This window comes from Daucus carota, chromosome 2 (assembly GCF_001625215.2).
Source record: "Daucus carota subsp. sativus chromosome 2, DH1 v3.0, whole genome shotgun sequence".
Classification (NCBI taxonomy): Eukaryota; Viridiplantae; Streptophyta; class Magnoliopsida; order Apiales; family Apiaceae; genus Daucus; species Daucus carota.
The window spans coordinates 54597166-54616693 of NC_030382.2; the positions used below are offsets into that span (position 1 = coordinate 54597166).

At 32.9% G+C, this 19528-nt stretch overlaps 2 protein-coding genes across 6 annotated transcripts; one reads left to right on the forward strand and one right to left on the reverse strand.

The window, feature by feature from the left end:
* Window positions 1–4619: 4619 nt before the first annotated feature.
* Window positions 4620–18892, forward strand: LOC108209818 (uncharacterized). 5 transcript variants are annotated; one of them, XR_010289247.1, is made up of 17 exons: window positions 4620–4964; window positions 5713–5800; window positions 5904–6005; window positions 6547–6582; window positions 6757–6861; window positions 7062–7145; window positions 7241–7359; window positions 7621–7722; window positions 7908–8024; window positions 8135–8200; window positions 8406–8472; window positions 9324–9377; window positions 9986–10075; window positions 10597–10614; window positions 10925–10951; window positions 11841–11926; window positions 18517–18657. XR_010289247.1 is itself a non-coding variant. In XM_017380952.2 (16 exons), the coding sequence occupies exons 2-14, from the start codon at window positions 5747–5749 to the stop codon at window positions 10636–10638; spliced, it is 1038 nt and encodes a 345-aa protein (XP_017236441.1). In that variant the 5' UTR covers window positions 4621–4964; window positions 5713–5746; the 3' UTR covers window positions 10639–10654; window positions 10925–10951; window positions 18517–18892. The 5 variants fall into 5 exon arrangements, 4 of the variants coding, with proteins under 4 accessions (XP_017236441.1, XP_017236437.1, XP_017236439.1 ...); XM_017380952.2 differs by lacking the exon at window positions 11841–11926 and having other exon boundaries at window positions 4621–4964; window positions 10597–10654; window positions 18517–18892; XM_017380948.2 differs by lacking the exon at window positions 11841–11926 and having other exon boundaries at window positions 4625–4964; window positions 18517–18892.
* LOC135150846 (uncharacterized) lies at window positions 12362–16095 on the reverse strand. The gene is made up of 5 exons (XM_064088295.1): window positions 15472–16095; window positions 13448–15187; window positions 13171–13289; window positions 12816–13094; window positions 12362–12712 (listed from the first exon to the last, which is right to left on the reverse strand). Exons 2-4 carry the CDS (start codon window positions 15174–15176, stop codon window positions 13065–13067), a joined length of 1878 nt encoding a protein of 625 aa, XP_063944365.1. The 5' UTR covers window positions 15177–15187; window positions 15472–16095; the 3' UTR covers window positions 12362–12712; window positions 12816–13064.
* Window positions 18893–19528: the final 636 nt, after the last annotated feature.

Below are 19528 nucleotides of genomic sequence, written 5' to 3' on the forward strand. Positions count from 1 at the left end.
AAAAAATTTGAGGGAGCGCAAAATTATTATGATAAAATTTGCAGAGAAATTGAGAATAAGAGAGAATGAAGCATTTCATCTCAAAAAGAAAATGTAATATCTAGCACATGAGTTAAGAAAAATGGAAGAAGCAATGAAATTTATTACTAACAATTATCGATAATATAATTTATTTTTCATTTCATTCATCCCGAAATCATTCACTACCTTTGTTTTGTCTGGGAATAAGAGAGAGATCAATTTTCAGTTCATTCAGTTTCGCCTCTGAGCGTGAAGTCATTGGTATGCTCATCTCCCTTAATGTCAGGCACTCGAAGGAGGTTTCTTTTTGAGTAATCGAAGGAGTTTTCTTGATCATTAATAATATTTTATTTCTCCGATTTTTCTTTATTTGTCAAAATTCTTATTCTATTCGAAATTTAGCACGCTTTCTTCAGCTGATTTTTTGTTTCCGGCCAAAATTCACATTTTATTCGATTAATATAAAAAATAAATCTTTGTATCATATTTTTTTTTGAAAAAATGTCAAATTTAATAGTCGAATTACAATATTAATTTGACATGTACAATCTTCCTGCGACGAATAAATAAGGGTACGAGACAATGTTACGGAAATCACGAATCGAACTAAATCGGTTGAGCTACTGATTTAAAGATTAATCAGAAATCGGAGATTATTCGGAAGGATTAATCGGAATGAAAATCGGTTGTATTTTAATATTAAATATTATTTTTAATATTTAGTTATTATTATCTTATATATTTAATAACAAATATATATACAAATATCATATGATTGTTCATATTTAAAGTTATATAGTATTCAATTTTAATAATTTATTATATATACTTTAATAAAAAAAACTCTAAAAATTAATTAAATTTCAAAAATCGAATTGGATAGCCATCTTGTAGAAGATTGATCGGATAAATCGAAAAATTTATCCAGGTACGATTGGAATCTCTTCTCTTCAACGGAACAAAGACACTATCTAATATCTAAACAACGGAACAAGGACACTACCTAATATCTAAACAATGTTCTTTTGAATTCATGGCAAACGGTGTGCCAGATTATCGTATATTGTTGTTTCTTCTTCAAGAAACGTTAGAGTTGCAAAAATAAATTTTCAACTTGGCAAAATAAATTGGACACTTCCGAATTTTGTTATTCGTACTAGTTCAATTTTACATTCCCGGCCCAACAATGTTATAGGTTGCCTCTAAATTTTACATTCCCGGCCCAACAATGTTATAGGTTGCCTCTATTCTAAATGGCCGGACTATACATAAAAGGCTGCCCTTTTTAAATTTTGAACCAATTAACACAAGGGCCCGTTAAGGCAACGACAATACCCGACCGCTGAAACAAAAACCAAAATCAACATCTTTGATTCCTAACATTGTTTTTATTAGGGATGGATGGATGGTTTGATTTCGCTAAAGTGGTTTACGGTTAAAATATATTTATTATTGTTTTTTATTAAATTATATTTATTATTCTGTTTTATATGAGAATTATGATATCTAAAATAATTTATTCATTTTTCTAAATTTTGTATGATTCTATAAATAAATTTGACAATCATGATATATTTTGGAATAAAATAAATCATAAATATGTAGACACGTGACAAAATTTATTTTGAATTAAAAAAAGGTGTTTGTATTCATTCGTACATCCAATATTAAACCTGTTAAGAACTGTTGATGAACTTCATCAAGGTGGCCAATATAAGTGATAATTCTTTTCTATCAAATTTAATTATCTTTTGAAATATTTTTGATTATTTTTTGTTATGATATTAACTACTTATTACTTTATTTTTGAATTTCTTTCGTTAAAATAATTTTGTGCTAACCTATTTATTATGTGGGGATTAAATATGACTTATTATTTTTCAATATTGTGCAAAATATTATTTTTGTTTAATACATTGTTTAAGAAAATATACTAGATAACAGTTATTTTGTAACGGTGAAATTTATATGTTTCCGAAATTAAAATCGGTAGATAAAAATTTTATTTTGTATTAAGAAAAGAGTCATAAACATGCAAAATACATAATTTATTAACAAAAGAAAAATCACATATATGTAAATATATGTAGAGACATCAGTTATAATAAATTTTTTCTTGTGTTTATTTGTTATGTATATGATCTAACGAATTATAAACTTTTAGCACTAATAAGACAATGCGAACCAAATCATTCTACTTACTTTCATTATATATTAAAATATTATAGTTTAATACTAGTTTATTTTTATTTTTTTTACATTTTTATAAATAAATTCAGTGTCGTGTAAATTAATTTAAGTGCAGTCAAATAATCACGCTATTTCCAGCTCATAGCTTATGTCGAAGTTTTTATAAGTATGAATTATGAACGAATTTTCTATGGTGTGCCTGGGCACACAATATTCACTAACTTTCATGAGAAAATTAGCTTTTGATTGATGGATGAATATTGAATGTTGATGGCCCCTGCATTCACACCAATTCCACTAATTAAATAAATTATGAAAAACAAAAAATCACTCCCCATAACAATGATTTATAAACAAGCGCTGTAATCACTAATCAAACAGCGACACCTTATAAACAAGCGCTGTAATCACTAATCAAACAGCGACACCTAAACATACACGCACATGGCTGGGTGTTCTTTTAATTTAAGTGGTCCTTTTCGTGTTCAGGGCTGTTTTGAATCTGTTGCGTATTTTTCGATAGATACTACCTCAAAATAAACACGAATTAATGCTGCGATAGTATATGCAATTATGCATTAACCATTCCAGTCATTTGTGGCAAGTGTTTCTGTGGATATCATATGGGACCATCTACGGTTTCATGAATCCGTGCAAATTTTAGTATCTTTATAATTTTAGTATCTTCATAATAATTTCATTTTACAAATTTGTTATATGTCAAAAATATATTAAATGTAATATATTTTTGTCATTTTCAATTAATGAAATTTCACTATTTTAAAAAAAAGTATAGCTAAATTTTCATAATTTCACAATTATCTGTATGACAATTTTAATGCAGATCCGTGATGGTTAATGTAATATAAAGATTGTTATACAAATATTATGAGTTTTTAGCAGACAAGATTATTCGGAGAACATAATACTTCCCGTGTCTTAAAATAAATGTCATTTTAATTTTTTCATGTAATTTGAAATGCAAAAAAATAATATTATATTTTAATTTTTTATAATAAAAGTTTAACATCTATATTTTAATTTAGAAAAAGAAAATTTGAAAAATAATGTGTAGAAGTATGTTTTTTCAATATCTTAAATTATTTTGAGACATAGAAAATAACAAGAAGAATTACAGTTTATTTAATACGCGTAATTATAGTATATTTAATTTGTGAAAAGCGCAAATCGGTTTTAAGCGGCGTGAGGACCTTCTAGCGCTTAAGCGGTAAAACGGACGCTTAAACGGAATTTTAAGCGGGTCAATAAGCGGATTAATTAAATATTATTAAATATTTAGTTATAATATTAATATATTTAAATATAATAATATGTTGTGTTAAGAATGTGCATTTTTAATATTTTTGATAATATATATATATATATATATTTTAATTTTATAATATAATTATAGTTATATTATCAAAAAATTAATATTTCAAAATTATTTTTAAAAAAAAAATTAACAAGTCAACATCATTTTGGCTGCTTAATTACCGCTTAATCCGCTTAACGACCGCTTAATCCGCTTAATTGTCCGGTTAATTTTCAAAAACGCTTAATCTCCCGCTTAGTACAAAATCAAAGCGCTTTAGGGCCGACTCCGCTTAGGCGGCCGCTTAATCGGCCGCTTAATGCGCTTTTTACAACAAATAATTTAATACGCGTAATTTGATAATGTCTGTTATTTGCTCTGTAAAATAAATTCCCAAAAGTAACGCAATCTGTGCAGGATGATCCGCTGAATCCCAGCTGGATAAAACGCGTGTATAACGGTACTCTATTTTCACCGAAAACGCCAGCTGGATAAAACGCGTGTATAACGGTACTCTATTTTCACCGATTTTAGTACCATATTTACAAGAAAAGTGGTCAATTTAGGGTTCGGTTCATTCACATACAACATAGAAGAAACGGACAGAGACACACACTTACGGGGGTGTATTCGATTGGGATTTTAATGCATTGTTTTTAGTCTATGGATTTTAATGGATTGTATGAGATTTTGATTTTATGCGGATTCTTGATGAAATGTCGCAGAGTTGATAGGATTTAGGTACAATGCTTCAAAATCCCATTGAATTTGGTGGGATTTCAAAGAACTTAAAATACACTGAAGAATGCCACAAAATCCATCATTTTATGAAATGAAAAAAAATCCATCAGCATTTGAATACCATCAGATTTTAATGGATTTTAAACAATCCCAATTGAATACCATCGGATTTTAAATCATAATTTAAAATCCCAATTGAATACCACCAGATTTTGTAGCATAATTTAAAATCCCAATTGAATACCTCAAGATTTTAATGGATTTCAAACAATCCCAATCGAATACCCTCGGATTTCATGAATGCAAAAAAATGCTTTAAAATCCCAATCCAATACACCCCTCTTAGATTCGCACAGTAACATAAACGTGGCGCTTTTCCAACACTTCCGTGTCTCCACACTTTGGTTTGCTCTATCTCTCTCCTCGTCTGTCTCCCCCATCTCTATCTCTTTCTCTCCCAACATCTCTCACTTTTAATTTCCAGATAATATTAATCTATCCTATTACCTACATCTTATGTACATCTTCTACGATTATAATCATCATCCCCAGCTTTAGCGCCTCTCGATATCTCTTTCATGTTTTCTCGCCGCCTGCCTCGGATTTCGATGCATCGGAACTCTCTCCGACGTTAATTCAGCTCCGTTTGCTACCTCTTACGATCAATATATTTATATATATAAATATATTTTATGAGGTTTGTTTTTTTATTTCGCTGAGATCTCTGCACGCTTTACATTAATACATGTCCTTTTTATATTGTACATGGAATTTTATATGTGTGATATTGTTAGTTTTATAAAATATAGGTACACGTACAGTGTGAATAGCTTGTTTTGCACATTGTTTTGTTCTTTAATGTCCTTTTATTAATATTTTAGAACTGAGATTTGTTTTTAAGTTCTTACATCGATAGAGACCAGAAATTTTCTCCTTAAAAGGCATGATTTCTTTTTTCGTTTATTGGGTATTTTAGTTGCTTGTTGTTCGATTATATTTCAGTAATTTGAATAGATTTGATTTTTACTAGGTGAATGCAAGTTGCTATTTACAATGTGTTCTATTTTGTTTTTTTCCGCTCGTCTTCTCTATGTTGCTTTGATAATGTAATTTAGATCAAGAATTACTGATCCTTGCACCCAATTGCACTTGGTGCACAATTAAGTATAGTTTACTTGCAACATTTGAATTTCAAGATGGTGGTTTCATTTAGTTGCAACTCTAGGCTTTTTTTATAAGTACAGCTGCATACTCCTATTTTTACTTCAATATGTTGAGGTTGTGATACTGTCAAGGCAATAAATCGTGCATTTGTTTTTTCTTGTAGTTTTGTGTATCTATGTTCCAAGCGTTTCTATGAGTATGACAGACCTGGATTATTTTGAAATGACATCTTAAGTTGAAGTATGATATTGTTTTAGTAATTACATGATTGTTGGCTGCAGCTTCTCATGAGAAAATCTATATTCATATTCGTCTATGAATAAATCGTGGAGGTGGCTACTCAAAAGAAGAAATGTTTTGTTTGATTGGGTATATTCTTAAAACTATGTACTACAATATATGTTTTGAATGTTTATGCTGCAGTAGGTTTGAAAAACTAAATTTTGTTACTGTGATGTTGTGGAAACTGCAGGGAACTTGCCATTTCAAGATGAAACCCTTTATGGGATTTGTATGCGCGGTGATGTTGTTTGTTGTCTATAAAACAACAAATTTGCAGTATCAGCAGGCTGAGGTATTTAACATAAAATTTTAATCTGGGTGTTGATGTCAACCAAGTTGGTACTGAATGAATGTTAATGACTGATGAATTTATCAATCATCATAGTTTTTTCAAATGTGTTCTTACCAATTTATTTTTAAGAAATTTCATGGTGATAAATCTTGTCAATCGGAAATTGTAGGCAAGTTTTTGAAAGCAAAATATACATATGCACAGTGCGGTAATTTTAGTTAAGTATGTCAGCCACATTTATCCAAGCCTTTTCAAAGACTTTGTTTTACTAAAGGCTCTTTTTTGCTCTTTGCATAATTCGCTTTCGGCATGATGAATATTTGAATTGGATATAGAAGCAAACCTCTTAGACATTGTTAAATAGTAATGTGTGGATAATGCTGCTTCTTTTTACAATATTAATTCCTTTCTTGGGAAGGAGAAGGAGAGACACTACAGTCGGGATTATTTGGGTGAGTGGTTAGGTGGTGTAGGGTGGTGATTTTTTTTCCTCTCCTAACTGGCTCAGCTAATAAATCTTGTCTTGTTTTTGCATCATCAGCTGGAAGCAAAACTGCATCCTCTGTACGCATCACAGGTAATAGTTTCATTGGTAGCGTCTTCTATTAGTGTCTAGTTTTGCAGCTTTTTTCTCCGTGCATTCTCTTCCTTCTCCTAGCAAATGGAATGATGTAGTAATCTCATATTCATTTCAAAATATTTAATCAAGCATGTGTTCATTATGAATGCGACACCTTGATTTTTTTTCCAGGAAGTGGATGAGGCATGGAGAAATTTAGTTCGTTTACCTCGTGGCATCATTCATGCCACCTCTGATTTGGACTTGAAGCCTCTATGGTCGACCAGCAGGTCGAAGGTTGGATTCTTTGTTAACTATAATTTTTAATCAATTTGCTGAATGCATCTGATTATGGCTCTAGTAGTCATGACTATGATATGTCCTTTTGAAAGCTCCTTGTCTGCCACATTATAAAATTAATGTGTTGTATACCAAATTTCCATGGGTGTTTGATTTTGCTCTCCTGAAATTGGTTGCTGCTCTTACATTTGAATCAGGCTAATGTTTCCAGCCCTCGCTACTTACTAGCAATTCCTGCTGGCATTAAACAAAAGAATAATGTTGATAATATGGTTCAGAAGGTAAATAGCTCTCATTAATTTGCCATTAGCAGTTTTGTTTTATTTATCTTTCTTGCAAATGCATGGCATATTTGGACTTAAATCTTTTGATTCAGTTTCTTCCAGTCAATTTTACAATTGTATTGTTCCATTATGATGGCAAAGTGGATGAGTGGTTGAAGTTTAGATGGAGTAATCTGGCCATTCATATTGTTGCTCAGAATCAAACAAAATGGTAACATATGGCACTATTATTTTTTTTTTTTAACTGCAGGATATGTTTCCGATTTGAGTTTGAGCTTAATAGTAAAATTACTTCAGATTGGTTCGAATTATTGCTTGTAAAAATTATACATTTCCATTACAGGCTTAGGATAGCTCTGTAAGTATAATGTGTGTCTTACATAGAGGTCCCTGGTGGCCTATAAGCCGTTGAGCTAATGTTCTAGTTTGAGTTTTTGGACTCCTTTTGTATAACACCATTGTAATGTTTCAGGTGGTTTGCAAAACGCTTTCTACATCCATCGATTGTTTCTGCTTATGACTATATATTTCTCTGGGATGAAGATTTGGGGGTTGAAAATTTTGACCCAAGAAGGTACTTTTCATGTTTAATAATATTCTGTTTTTGCAGAACTCTGGAATATGTTTTGTGTTTGTGTGTGTGTGAGAGAGAGAGAGAGTTTATGTACATGCCCTCACCATATCTAGTTTCAGTTTCCGCTATAGTGCGCGGGTCTCTGTTTTTCTCATGTAGAATTAAGAACTGGCTTTTGTTTTCAGCTACTTGGATATTGTTAAATCTGAAGGCTTTGAGATATCTCAACCAGCTTTGGACCCAAATTCAACTGATATACATCACAGGATTACCGTGCGAAGTAAACGCAACCAATTTCATAGGTGCCTATATCAGTTTTCAAGATAATAAATCTATCACTTTCCATCTTCGTGTGATTTAGTGATGCATGTGGACTATCTGATGCTTTCAAATATTGACCGACTTAATGCAGAAGAATATATGAGAAAAGAGGAAGTGCAAGATGTTCAAATGAAACTGAAGGTCCACCATGCTCCGGGTAAGTTAGTATCTTCTTTTTGCTAGATTCGATACAAGTATGCTCAACTTTGCGCAAATCAAGCAACCAATTTATGTCAGTTAAATAGCTAGGTAATAATTTCTCTTTGGAAAAGATGTTAGCTACATAAATGCAGATGATTTAATTGTAATGCGTGTAATGTGTTTCTATACTTACTGTTGATTAAAATTGTTTATATCTGCAGTTTTGTTGAAGGAATGGCTCCAGTGTTCTCGAGATCTGCTTGGCATTGCACATGGCATCTTATTCAGGTGTGTTTTTCTATTGTATGAAGATGCGTCGTCTATTACTCAACATAACACCTGCAGGACTCCAGGTTTACTAAACTACACAGATGAGGCATATTATTTTTTTATGTACTAGGAATTATATAAGTTTTCTTGAGCAAAATTTTTTAAAAGAAAAAACAGGATTATTTATTCTGATTATACTTTTTATAAGCGTCAAGAATTGGGTTGCTGTGAATTCATTATTCAAGTCCTATATCACTTGCTTATTAGCTATACAGGCAGCTAGTAGAAGGAACCCTTGAGAAAGATATTAGTTAAAACTTAATTTTACTTGGGATGGCCAAGAACCAAATTGATCTAAATGTTGAACAATGGAAGGATAATACTTGTTTAAAGAGTTTTTGTTATGAGTTCCCGAGTGGATGTTTCATGTTTGACCGTGAATGTCGGATATATAATAAATGAGCATAAGGCTATGGGTAACACTATTATGGGACTTAGCCCAGATTATTTATTTATTTTATAGGGTTTATAACATAATTTGTACTTGATGATCTAGTATATTACACATCTAGACAGGAAATAACATAATTTATACTTCATAACATGTTAAATTACAGTTACAGGGCAAAAAAATAATTTAACACTCCAACATCGTGATGAGAAACTCACAGTTCATAGCTAAATTCTAGCATTTCAACATTGGTAAAAAATTTCATTTATCATCTTCACCTTGAATTAACAGTCTGACCTGAACTTGAAGCACAAGGTTGATTTTAATATTTTATGATTTATGATAAATGGGTCTAGGTTGGATTAGACAGCATCGAAATTTTGTTAATGGATGTTTATCTGGTTTTCTTTTATGATAGAATGATCTTGTTCATGGATGGGGAGTGGACATGAAACTCGGTTATTGTGCACAGGTGAGGTTATGGTTTTATGCTTCGTTAGCCTATGAAAATGATTTTGTAAGTATTGTAGTTTTATTTGGACTTGGTGGTGCAACAAAAAAATGTTTTTGTAGAATAACTGCAATTAACATATACCTTCTCCTGAATTCTTCGGACTAATGTTGACTATGATAACTTTTAGGACATTAAATTATACAGGCACTGGCTGCCACACCATTTATGCCATGTTTATTGTTTTTTTCCTGTAGTTGGATAGCTAAAAAATAAATATAGTTGCTCTCTTAAATGTTTCCCTTGCTCTTTCTCTATCATACTGTTTCTATTATGCACCATGGTTAAATCGGAAGGAGCTTGCTTATGTACATTTGGTTGTTCCAGTTCTGTTAAACGACTAAAGAAATTATGATTCGTAACCTTGAGTAACAAATGTTGGATTCTCGCATTAATAACTCATCGGGACGAAGTATGTTTTATTTAGTAACACGAGTAATGACTTTGGAACATACAGATGTGTATAAGTTAATTTCAAGTGATTGTATTTTAGGTCCTGAAAGATTTTTCTACTTTTATTAAGGTATACTAGCTGCATTCTTACGTGTGTAATTGATATTGGCTTTCAGGGGGATCGTACACAAAATATTGGAGTTGTTGATAGCGAATATCTTGTTCATCAGGGCATACAAACTTTGGGTGGAGCATCTCGAAAAAAGGTTAATAGATATGTCTCAGTTCACATAAATTTGGTTTGGTTTCTTTTCTACGGTAAAATGATTTTGTTTCCTGTGTGTGCTTGGAGTTCTCTATTGATTAACAATGTAGAAAATCACTCTTTTGCAAACCCATTTTTTTGATAATCTATTTGTTAGTTGATGAGTATATGTGCATCTGTGTGTCTGATCTGCTTATCTGCAAATTTTATACCCTATACCCAGTGAAAATCTTTATTTCAGGCTATTTTATTGTGAATGTAAAATTTTGAACTTAAGAGTAGGGACATCAGACATGTGAATTAATAAAAAAATGCTGAACTGGGAAAGTTTGTACTTGAGAATTTTCGAAGCAGTTTACAATGTTGTCTTCTACAGATTCAGTGATATAAAATCCTTGGAAGGTGTGAATTTTAGGTTACTTGATTGCATTGTATAAAAAAATCCAATTAGAGTCTTATTGCCACCTTTATTTACTTTTCTGGCTCGTTCTAAATCCCGACTTTTCTTCTTTGTGTATGCAGGGCCGTCGGAAATCTGAGGTTCTAAATCCCGTTCTTATTTGATTTCCTGAAACATTAGGTGTTGTTTTACTGTGTTTACAATTTTCAGAAAACAATATTATCATCTTTTCATTTTTAGTAACTGTTTTCTAGTTATATATTTTCTGAAATCTGTTTTTAAATACCAGACCAGACACCACATCTGTTTTGTGAAAACTGATTTTATGTTTTTAAAAAGAGAAAACAGTTTTTTAATATAAAGCGAAACATCCACATAATTTCGTAAAATGAAGTACAGTTCTTTGCTCTGTAATCTTCACGTATTGATGTTTATTACTTTTGATTGCAGAGACATATTGTTGATGTTCGCTCTCAGGTGAGACAACGGGACTTGTATTTATTTCATTTCGGCCTTTGTTTTATTATTATTAACATATATTATATATATAGGTGTTGGATCAAGTAAAAACTTTCTTAAGTTACAAACTTGCAAACTTTTTCATACAATCATCAGTTATATGAAGTATTCATGTTTTAAATAATTGAATAAAACATCATTTTTTTATAAAAACACATAAATAAATTGTTCGTGCAATGCGCGTTTAACACACTTACAATTCGGGGTTGTTGAGCCCTAGTTCTCACTGTGTCGAAAAAATTGTATTTGTGTTTCAACTATCCGTCTTGGTTCAGCAATACCCAACTAAGCTATAAAAATATGAAATATTGATTATATAATACATTTACCGTAGTCATATTATTTTAAAAATATTTTTTTACATGTTCAAACACAAATTAACTGTTGTTCAACAGACGATGTTGGACTCAAGTTGCATGTGTCGAACACTGTTCACAAAATCCACTTATTCATAGAAAGTATTGCAAATATCTATTTTAATAGAGTAGAAATTGGTTTTCAATTATTTATAAAACAATAATTAAAATATCAACATTTAAAAAGTTTGTTGTTTAAAAAGATTGTACTACATGTGTGTGTGTACATATGAAAAATGTATATGTTGATCACTATTTTAATGGAAATTTCGGAGTCGATATGATAATGTTTTGCAATCAAATAATATAAAGTCTCAAAAGTCTCCGATAAAAATGTGGTCTTCATATACCTTATATATATTTGTGTGTGACTGGGGCAAGACTTTGTTCTTTGATTTGATCTTGGTAGAATTGGCTCACTATTTTAGGAAAATTACGTAGTACTCTTGTAGCAATTTTTATTACCAACAAATATTTTTGTTCGCTTTCAGTTATTGGACGATAATACTAGGGGTGCTTAATGTTATTCGCTTACATAATATCAGTTTGTAGCCATTAGCTTGACATGCATTCACCTGTTAGTTTCCCTTTTACCTAGACACAATTGGCTTTTGTTTTGAAATTAAGAGATTTAATCTTGTTTAATTAATTATTTTTCAACTTCAGTTTCTACGAAGCACATGATGTGGGGGTAGTTTGCAAACTGATAATTAATATTCCTTCCGTCCCCTTTTACATTTCCATTTTGATATTTAAGAAGTCAAATTGACCAATTTTTGACTAAACATTACAAATTATTTATTAATTATTTATAATATCTGAAAGTTGCATATGAAAATAGACTCAATATACTTTCTGAAGATATAATTTTTATTATTTTTTCCAATAATATGACCAGTGTTATTAAACACGATATGCGCATCGAAGCGCAAAGGCCTTCCGGGGCATAAGCGCAACGCGCGGATTCATCGAAAACATGTAAAATATACATATATAGACGTATATATTGTAAAACATTATATACTTATAGATAATAAAACATTAATAAACAAAAGTCAGTTATCAAAAATCATAATGCAAGCAGGATACAAAAATTTAAAGCCTAGAATAGTTTAAAGTCTAAAGGCAGAGTGGCAAATAAATGTGAAATTATCCACTAAATCACTAATCATCTTCTTCATCTTCATCAATATTCACAAAATCATCTTCTTCTTCACTATTTTGATTTGGATCTTCAACAAATTAAATTTCTTCTTCATCCTCGTCCTCATTCTCAACGATTGCTTCATCAATCAAACGTCTTTTAGATGATGATCCCAAAGTAGTATGTTTCCCTTTTGAGGATCCCACCAAGGCACGCGACCTATTATAATATAGAATACACAAATAAATATAATTTTAAGTTAATTTTTCAGAATTTTAAGCGTTAGGATTAAATCTACAAAGTCCTAAGTGTTAAATCTGACCTAGTAGAGTAACGAGCCTCTCCGGCTCCGGAGGCAATTTCAACATCTTTGTATGTTAATCCATCCTCTTCGGAAAAAACATACTCATTCTCATTATTTTCACCATCTTTGTCAAAACTTCCAACCAGCCATTCATTGCTTTCATCAATTTCATTTAATGAGATAGGATCAATGATGTTACGAAGTTCATATCTATGCTTCAAAGCTCTATTGTACTTGACAAACACCAAATCATTCAACTTTTGTTGTTCAAGTCGGTTCCTTTTTTTTGCTATGAAGCTACATAGAGTAAACAAACACTTTAGAGTCATTAATCTTAAAGAGACGTTTAAAAAGGTTGTTTATAGTAACTTACATGCTCAAATACACTCCAATTCCTCTCGCATCCGGATGAGCTACATGTGAGACTAAGGATCCGAATCGCAAAAGTTTGCAAATCCGGAGTGTGTTTTCCATAAGCACCCCACCAGGCAGCTATAAAACAGATTAGAATCGATGATTTTAACAAGAATTCTGGGCAGATTTTACTAACAACAGAAAGAATTTTGGGGTCTGGGCAGATTTTAGTCAATTTACTAATAGAACAGGGCAGAATTTTAGAGGGCAGATTGGCAGAATTAGTTAATGTGTACCTGGGGATTTAGTTGTTCGTTGTCTAATAGCCATTGGCAAGCCAAACAATCCTTCTGCTCTCTTGTATATCTCCAATTGCTCTCCGATTTTATCTTGCACCGAGACATCTGCAATCATTCGTTCAATGCATTTGTACAATCCAACTGAGACCTCTTTATCCTTCTCAATCTCGGGATTTTTGTAATAAAATTCCGGATTAAGATAGTAGCCAGCAGCGTGTAAAGGCTGATGCAATTGAATATCCCATCTATTGTCAATAATGTCATAATATTCTTGGTATCTCGCCTCATTTTTGTTAAAAGCAGCTGCAATTGCCTCTTTGGCTCTATCCATAGCCTCGTATATGTAGCCCATAGGTGGTCTATTCTCTCCATCAACCAACCGAAGAACACCTACAAGAGGACCAGCCACTTTACATGAACGAACGACACTATTCCAAAAACTAGGCATCATCACGATACTAGCAATTTTCTTTCCATTCGGTTCCTTGTAATAGGGGCTGGTAATCCATCTTTGTGAAGTGAACATCCGAAAAAGATTTGCCTTTTGCTTACAGATCCTAGACAAAGTGAGAAAGGCAGTGGCAAATCGTGTCTTTGCTGGCCTAACTAACTCTTTGTGTGAAGTGAACTCTCTTAGCATATTCACCATCCCACACTTTGAGTATATAAAGGAGTTCAAAGCCATAGCATTATTGATGCAGTTTTTAAACCTTGGAATGGTGAAAATGTCTTCCAAGATGAGATCAATACAGTGTGCTGCACAAGGTGTCCAGAACAAATGAGGATATCGTATTGTCAACATCCTACCTGCTGCCTTGTTATTAGAAGCGCTATCCGTGACAACTTGAACGACATATTGCGGCCCAATCCTCTCGACGAACTTGGAAATCAACTCAAATAACAAATCAGCTGTCTTTGCAACAGCAGATGCATCAACAGATTCAAGAAAAAAGCTACCTCGCGGAGTGTTAACTAAGAAATTGATAAGAGTTCGCTTCTTCCGATCTTCCCATCCATCATACATGATAGAACAACCACTCCTCACCCACTCTTCATGTAATTTCATCAAAGTTCGTGTCTCCTCAACCTCGTCTTTCAATAATGGAACTCGTACTTCATGGTAGCTAGGTGGCTTCATTCCCGCTCCATACTGCCCTTGAGCTTCAACGTACACCGGAAAACTCGGATAATTAACAGCATTAAATGGAATTCCAGCATCATACATCCACCTGGCAAATGCTTTACAGGCCCTCTTTCTTAACTCCTTTCTTGCTGTGTCATTTTCATCTATCCTTGGTTGCACTCCCTTTCTTTTCTTCACTACAAGCTCCGGATCAGGTGTCATGTAAAGATCCATAGGACCCTTAACCTTCATTTTTGTAGAACTCCCAGCAGATGGTTGAGCAGATGGATGATGGCCTCGAGGCTGTGTAGGACATCCTGTTTCACCATCATCATCAGAAAATTCAGGTTCAAAATCATCTAAATTCATAGTATCTTTTGATTTTTTTTTTGATTCCATGAAAGCTATCACTTCCTGCCTGACTTCTTCAGATACTTTTGTGCAACCTTTAGCATTTCTTCTCCCTCCCATGAGATGCTCTTTCATTCTAAATACTCCACCCGTTGTAACTTTGCCACAAAAATTACAACGGAGTCGAACGCTGTTCCCTTCCACTACTGTAGCAGAATATTTCCAGGCAACATCCTTTGATTTATCACTCATCTTGCTGAAATCTAACCAAGTGCAGAAGAAAGAAAAGATGTATCAACTAAAGAAAGCAGCCCAGAATCAGAATCGGTGAAAGAAGGAAAGAAGATGTCTATATATATGTATGTATATAGAAGAATAAGAAGATAAGGTATATGTATGTATATCCTATGTAATTAAGAGAGAGAGAGAGAGAGAGAGATAACTATCAAAGAGAGTCCAGAAGAAGAAAGGATAATTAAAAGAAAGATAATTATCAGAAGAGAGTCCAGAATAAGAAGGGGAGTGTAAGTAAAAGAAAGATAATTACCAGAGAGATCCAGAGGAAGAAAGAAGTAAATTTGCCCTAGGTATCTTTGTTTCTCGGCCGCTGAGCAGTGCTTTTAGGGTTTTTTTATGACCCATGTCTATTTAAAAAGCTTAGTCAATGGCCCAGTTAAGCTAGTCAACAGCCCAGTCAACTATTACACAAAAGCGCGCTTTTTTTGCGCTTCTCGCATCTCGCTTAATCCCTGGAAGCGCAGAAAAGCGCTCGCATCATTGAACTCGCATCGCATATACTAAGCGATGCGCATAAGCTGCGCATAAGCGCGCTTCTCGCTTATGCGCGCGCATAAGCGCGCTTTTAATAACACTGAATATGATGTATGTAAATTATAGTTAAAATATAGGTAATTTGACTGGTCAAAATAGACATGTAAAAAGGGATAGAGGGAGTAATATATATATATATATAGAGTCATGCTCCACTAGAAACTTCCTTATCCTAGAAACTAGAAACCCAGCTGGATTATCACTAAACACTAAAAAGTATATCACTAAATTCACCCACAACCCCCCTTCTCCTCCAACCCAACCTGCCTCCACCTTCACTTCCAGCAACTTCATGCCGCCACCCCATCCATGTCCGCCGCCCATCCATGTTCGCCGCCCATCCATGTTCACCGCCCTTCCATGTCCGCCGCCTCTCCATGTTTGCCTCCACCGTATCCACAACCAAAGAATCCAACCCACCTCCACCTTCTCATTCTTCATCTTCTTCTCCTCCTCCACCACCTCCACCTGCGGCACCTCGACCTCCGTCGTCCTCACCTCCATCATCTTCCTCGATTTACTCCAATTTTAAAGATCTAATTTTGTCTATTTATCAACTACATAACACAACAACTTGTTAAATCTGCTAAAATTGTTGCTCCATTAAGCCTTCCATGTCCACCACCTTCAACTCCACCCCCACCTCCACCATCTCCACCACATCCCCCATTGCCTTCCAATTGCAATCCTAGCACATCCACCATTGCCTTTCAATTGCAATCCCAGCACAGCTCTGGCGAAACTATGCCGCCTGAAACAACAACCACATCCCATTGTCTCCCTCTACCATCTCAGCCGCCCGCCTCCTCTAGCTGCCCTCTTCTGCCTCGTCCCATCCCCTCCATACTCCCGTCCTTCCATGTCCACCTCTGCCACTATCTCCACCTTCGTTATTATTACCAGAATCGATGACAAGCACAGATCTGAATCGATAACAAGTACAGATCTGGAGGTTTCACAGGTTTCCGGAGATTTTCAACAATTTTTGCAACACAAATAACTAAATTATGAAGAGAATATCACTAAATTGTATTGGTTTTTTAGTTTTTATTTAAGGGTTAGTTTGTATTTGATCACTAGCCTATATATATAATATTTTTATATATATATATGTAATATATACTCCCTCCGTCCTAGTGAGTAGTATACATATGGGGAGTGGCACGGAGGTTAAGAAAAAGTGTAATTTAGTAATGAAAAGTAAGAAAAGTGGGTGAAGTGGTGGGACCGATTAATATTTAATGTGTAAAATGAGTGTAGTGTGAGTAAAGTGGTGGGACCTACTAATATTTAAGGTATAAAGTGAATGTAGTGGAAGAAAGTAGTGGGTGTAGTTAAATTTTTATATTATAACAATTTACTATTTTTGGTATGTATGCAATTGATGGGACGTGCCAAAAAGAAAAATGTATACAATTCAATGGGACGGAGGGAGTATATATATATATTATATAATATATATATATATATATATATAATATATATATATATTATATATTATATATATTTATATATTATATATATTATATATTATATATATTATATATTATATATATATATATATATTATATTATATATATTAGCCTAAAAACTAAAAACCAGTTTCTGGACAGTTTTTTATCACTATTTTTAACTACGTAAATCACTAATTTGTACATAACATATCACTAATTTATATATAGCATATCTCGCGGATATAAATATATACACACACACATATGCAACGTATATGACCATCATCTTCACCCCAAATCGTAATAATGGACCTCTTACCACCATTACCAGACGTTTCTGTGACTTGTCACCATTGTCTATCATCACCAATAGTCACATACACTTTCCATCATAACTTACAAAACTAATGACTACTTACCATCATCATACAACTTCTCTTGCGGCTTCCTACCGCCAAGAACCTTCCTACGGATGAAATTGATCATCTATAATCGATTATCAATAGTTTAGATAAGTAGATTTTCTCAATTTTGATAATAAAAATCGCTGTTTACATACTGTATAAAAACAGTGATTAGTGCAGTATAAATTAGTGATACCTGTAGTTATAAATAGTGGTAGGGATGCTGGTTTCTAGTTTTTATTTTAAGAGTGGTTTCTATTTGATCATGAGCCATATAATATATATATATTATATATATATAGTGAGAGAGACTAGGGGAGGGAGGAAGCCCTACAAAGTAAATATGAGTCTTTGACCAATTTTTAGTCACTATTTTTAAATACAAAAATTACTTGTTTGTACATCACAAATCACTATCTTATGTATAACATATCTCAAATATAAATATATACATACATATATATGTATATGATAATCATCTTCACCTATACTGTTATTACAGACCTCCTGCCACAATCACCAACACCTTTTATGACTTGTCACTATCGCATACAATCACTAATAGCCTTCCCTTTCACCATATAACTTACCACAAGGAGTACTTACCATCATCACATACCTCTCGTCACTTACTACCATCATGGACCTCCGATGACTACAATTGATCATGTTGTTTCGTGATTCCCGTAGTGTAAATAGTGATTGTGGAAATGGTTTTTAGTTTGTATATAAGAATTGGTTTGTAACATATGTTCACTAGTTATATATATATTTCTTTGTGATCTAGATAGTGCAATGGCTGTGTTAGATTGAAGATTTCAGTGTTACTTTCTGCTGTGTAAGTGTGAAAATATCAAAACTTGTATGGTGTTTGAAATGTAACAACTTCAAACTGACTTGCAGATAAGGTACCAGTCTACGACAGAGCTTCGAAAATTCCTAACACGGTGGGAAAAAGCTGTGGAGGAGGACAAGAAATGGGTTGATCCCTATAAAAAGACGAGATGGAGACTACCTAGAAAAATGGCGAGAATAATTGGATAACTGAAGATGGAATTTTATAATGTTCAATAGCTAATCTCTTAGATGCATTTGCATTTAGAGAATCATCAATTTTGTTTTTCGGTCTCCGGCATTCTTTTGTACAGTGAGCAGCCTTTTGGAGATATACATGATATTGTAGTGGTTTATATTTTAGAGGAGTAGGTAGAAAGTTTCAAGAACAATGCAATACATGATTCAGTTTTCTTATTAATATAAACTTTCTTTGTTGTAGGAATTGGAATGCCATGACTACTTCCCATAATTTTTTTGCTGTTACATTTGTAGTTTAGCTATGTTATTTTATTTTAATATCACATGTACTACTTTTTTTCAGATACTTTTTGCGCACAATGTTTAAGAACATATAAGTATTTCAATTTTTTTTTTCTGAAACAATAAGTATATCATTTTTTATTATTTTATTTTTTGTCAATAAAGTTAGTATAAGATTAGAACTCATCTAGTGATCTCTCTTGAAAATCAGGGTCAGTAAAATGAGGCAAATCGGATGAAAATGAGAACAGCGTAACATTTTTCTTCGTGAATAGATTTTAATTCCTCTTAAAAAATAAGGAGATATCATTGATTTCTACATATTTCAAGATTGTCACAATGATATGTTTCACTTTTAATCAGAATTTAGTAGATGGACAAGAGAAAATTTGCTCAAAATGTCACTAATTATGCCCGAGACGGTAATGTAATAAATGAAGTTCATTTTCACCATTTAGTAAGACGTGAGACTTTGTGCACAAGTTATTTCTCTTTTTTAAGTCACTGACCTTAACAAAAATTATTAATATCAATATAAAAAATAATAATACAAGTTTAACCTTCGTGTTCATCTATGAAAACCGCGTGAATCAGTAAT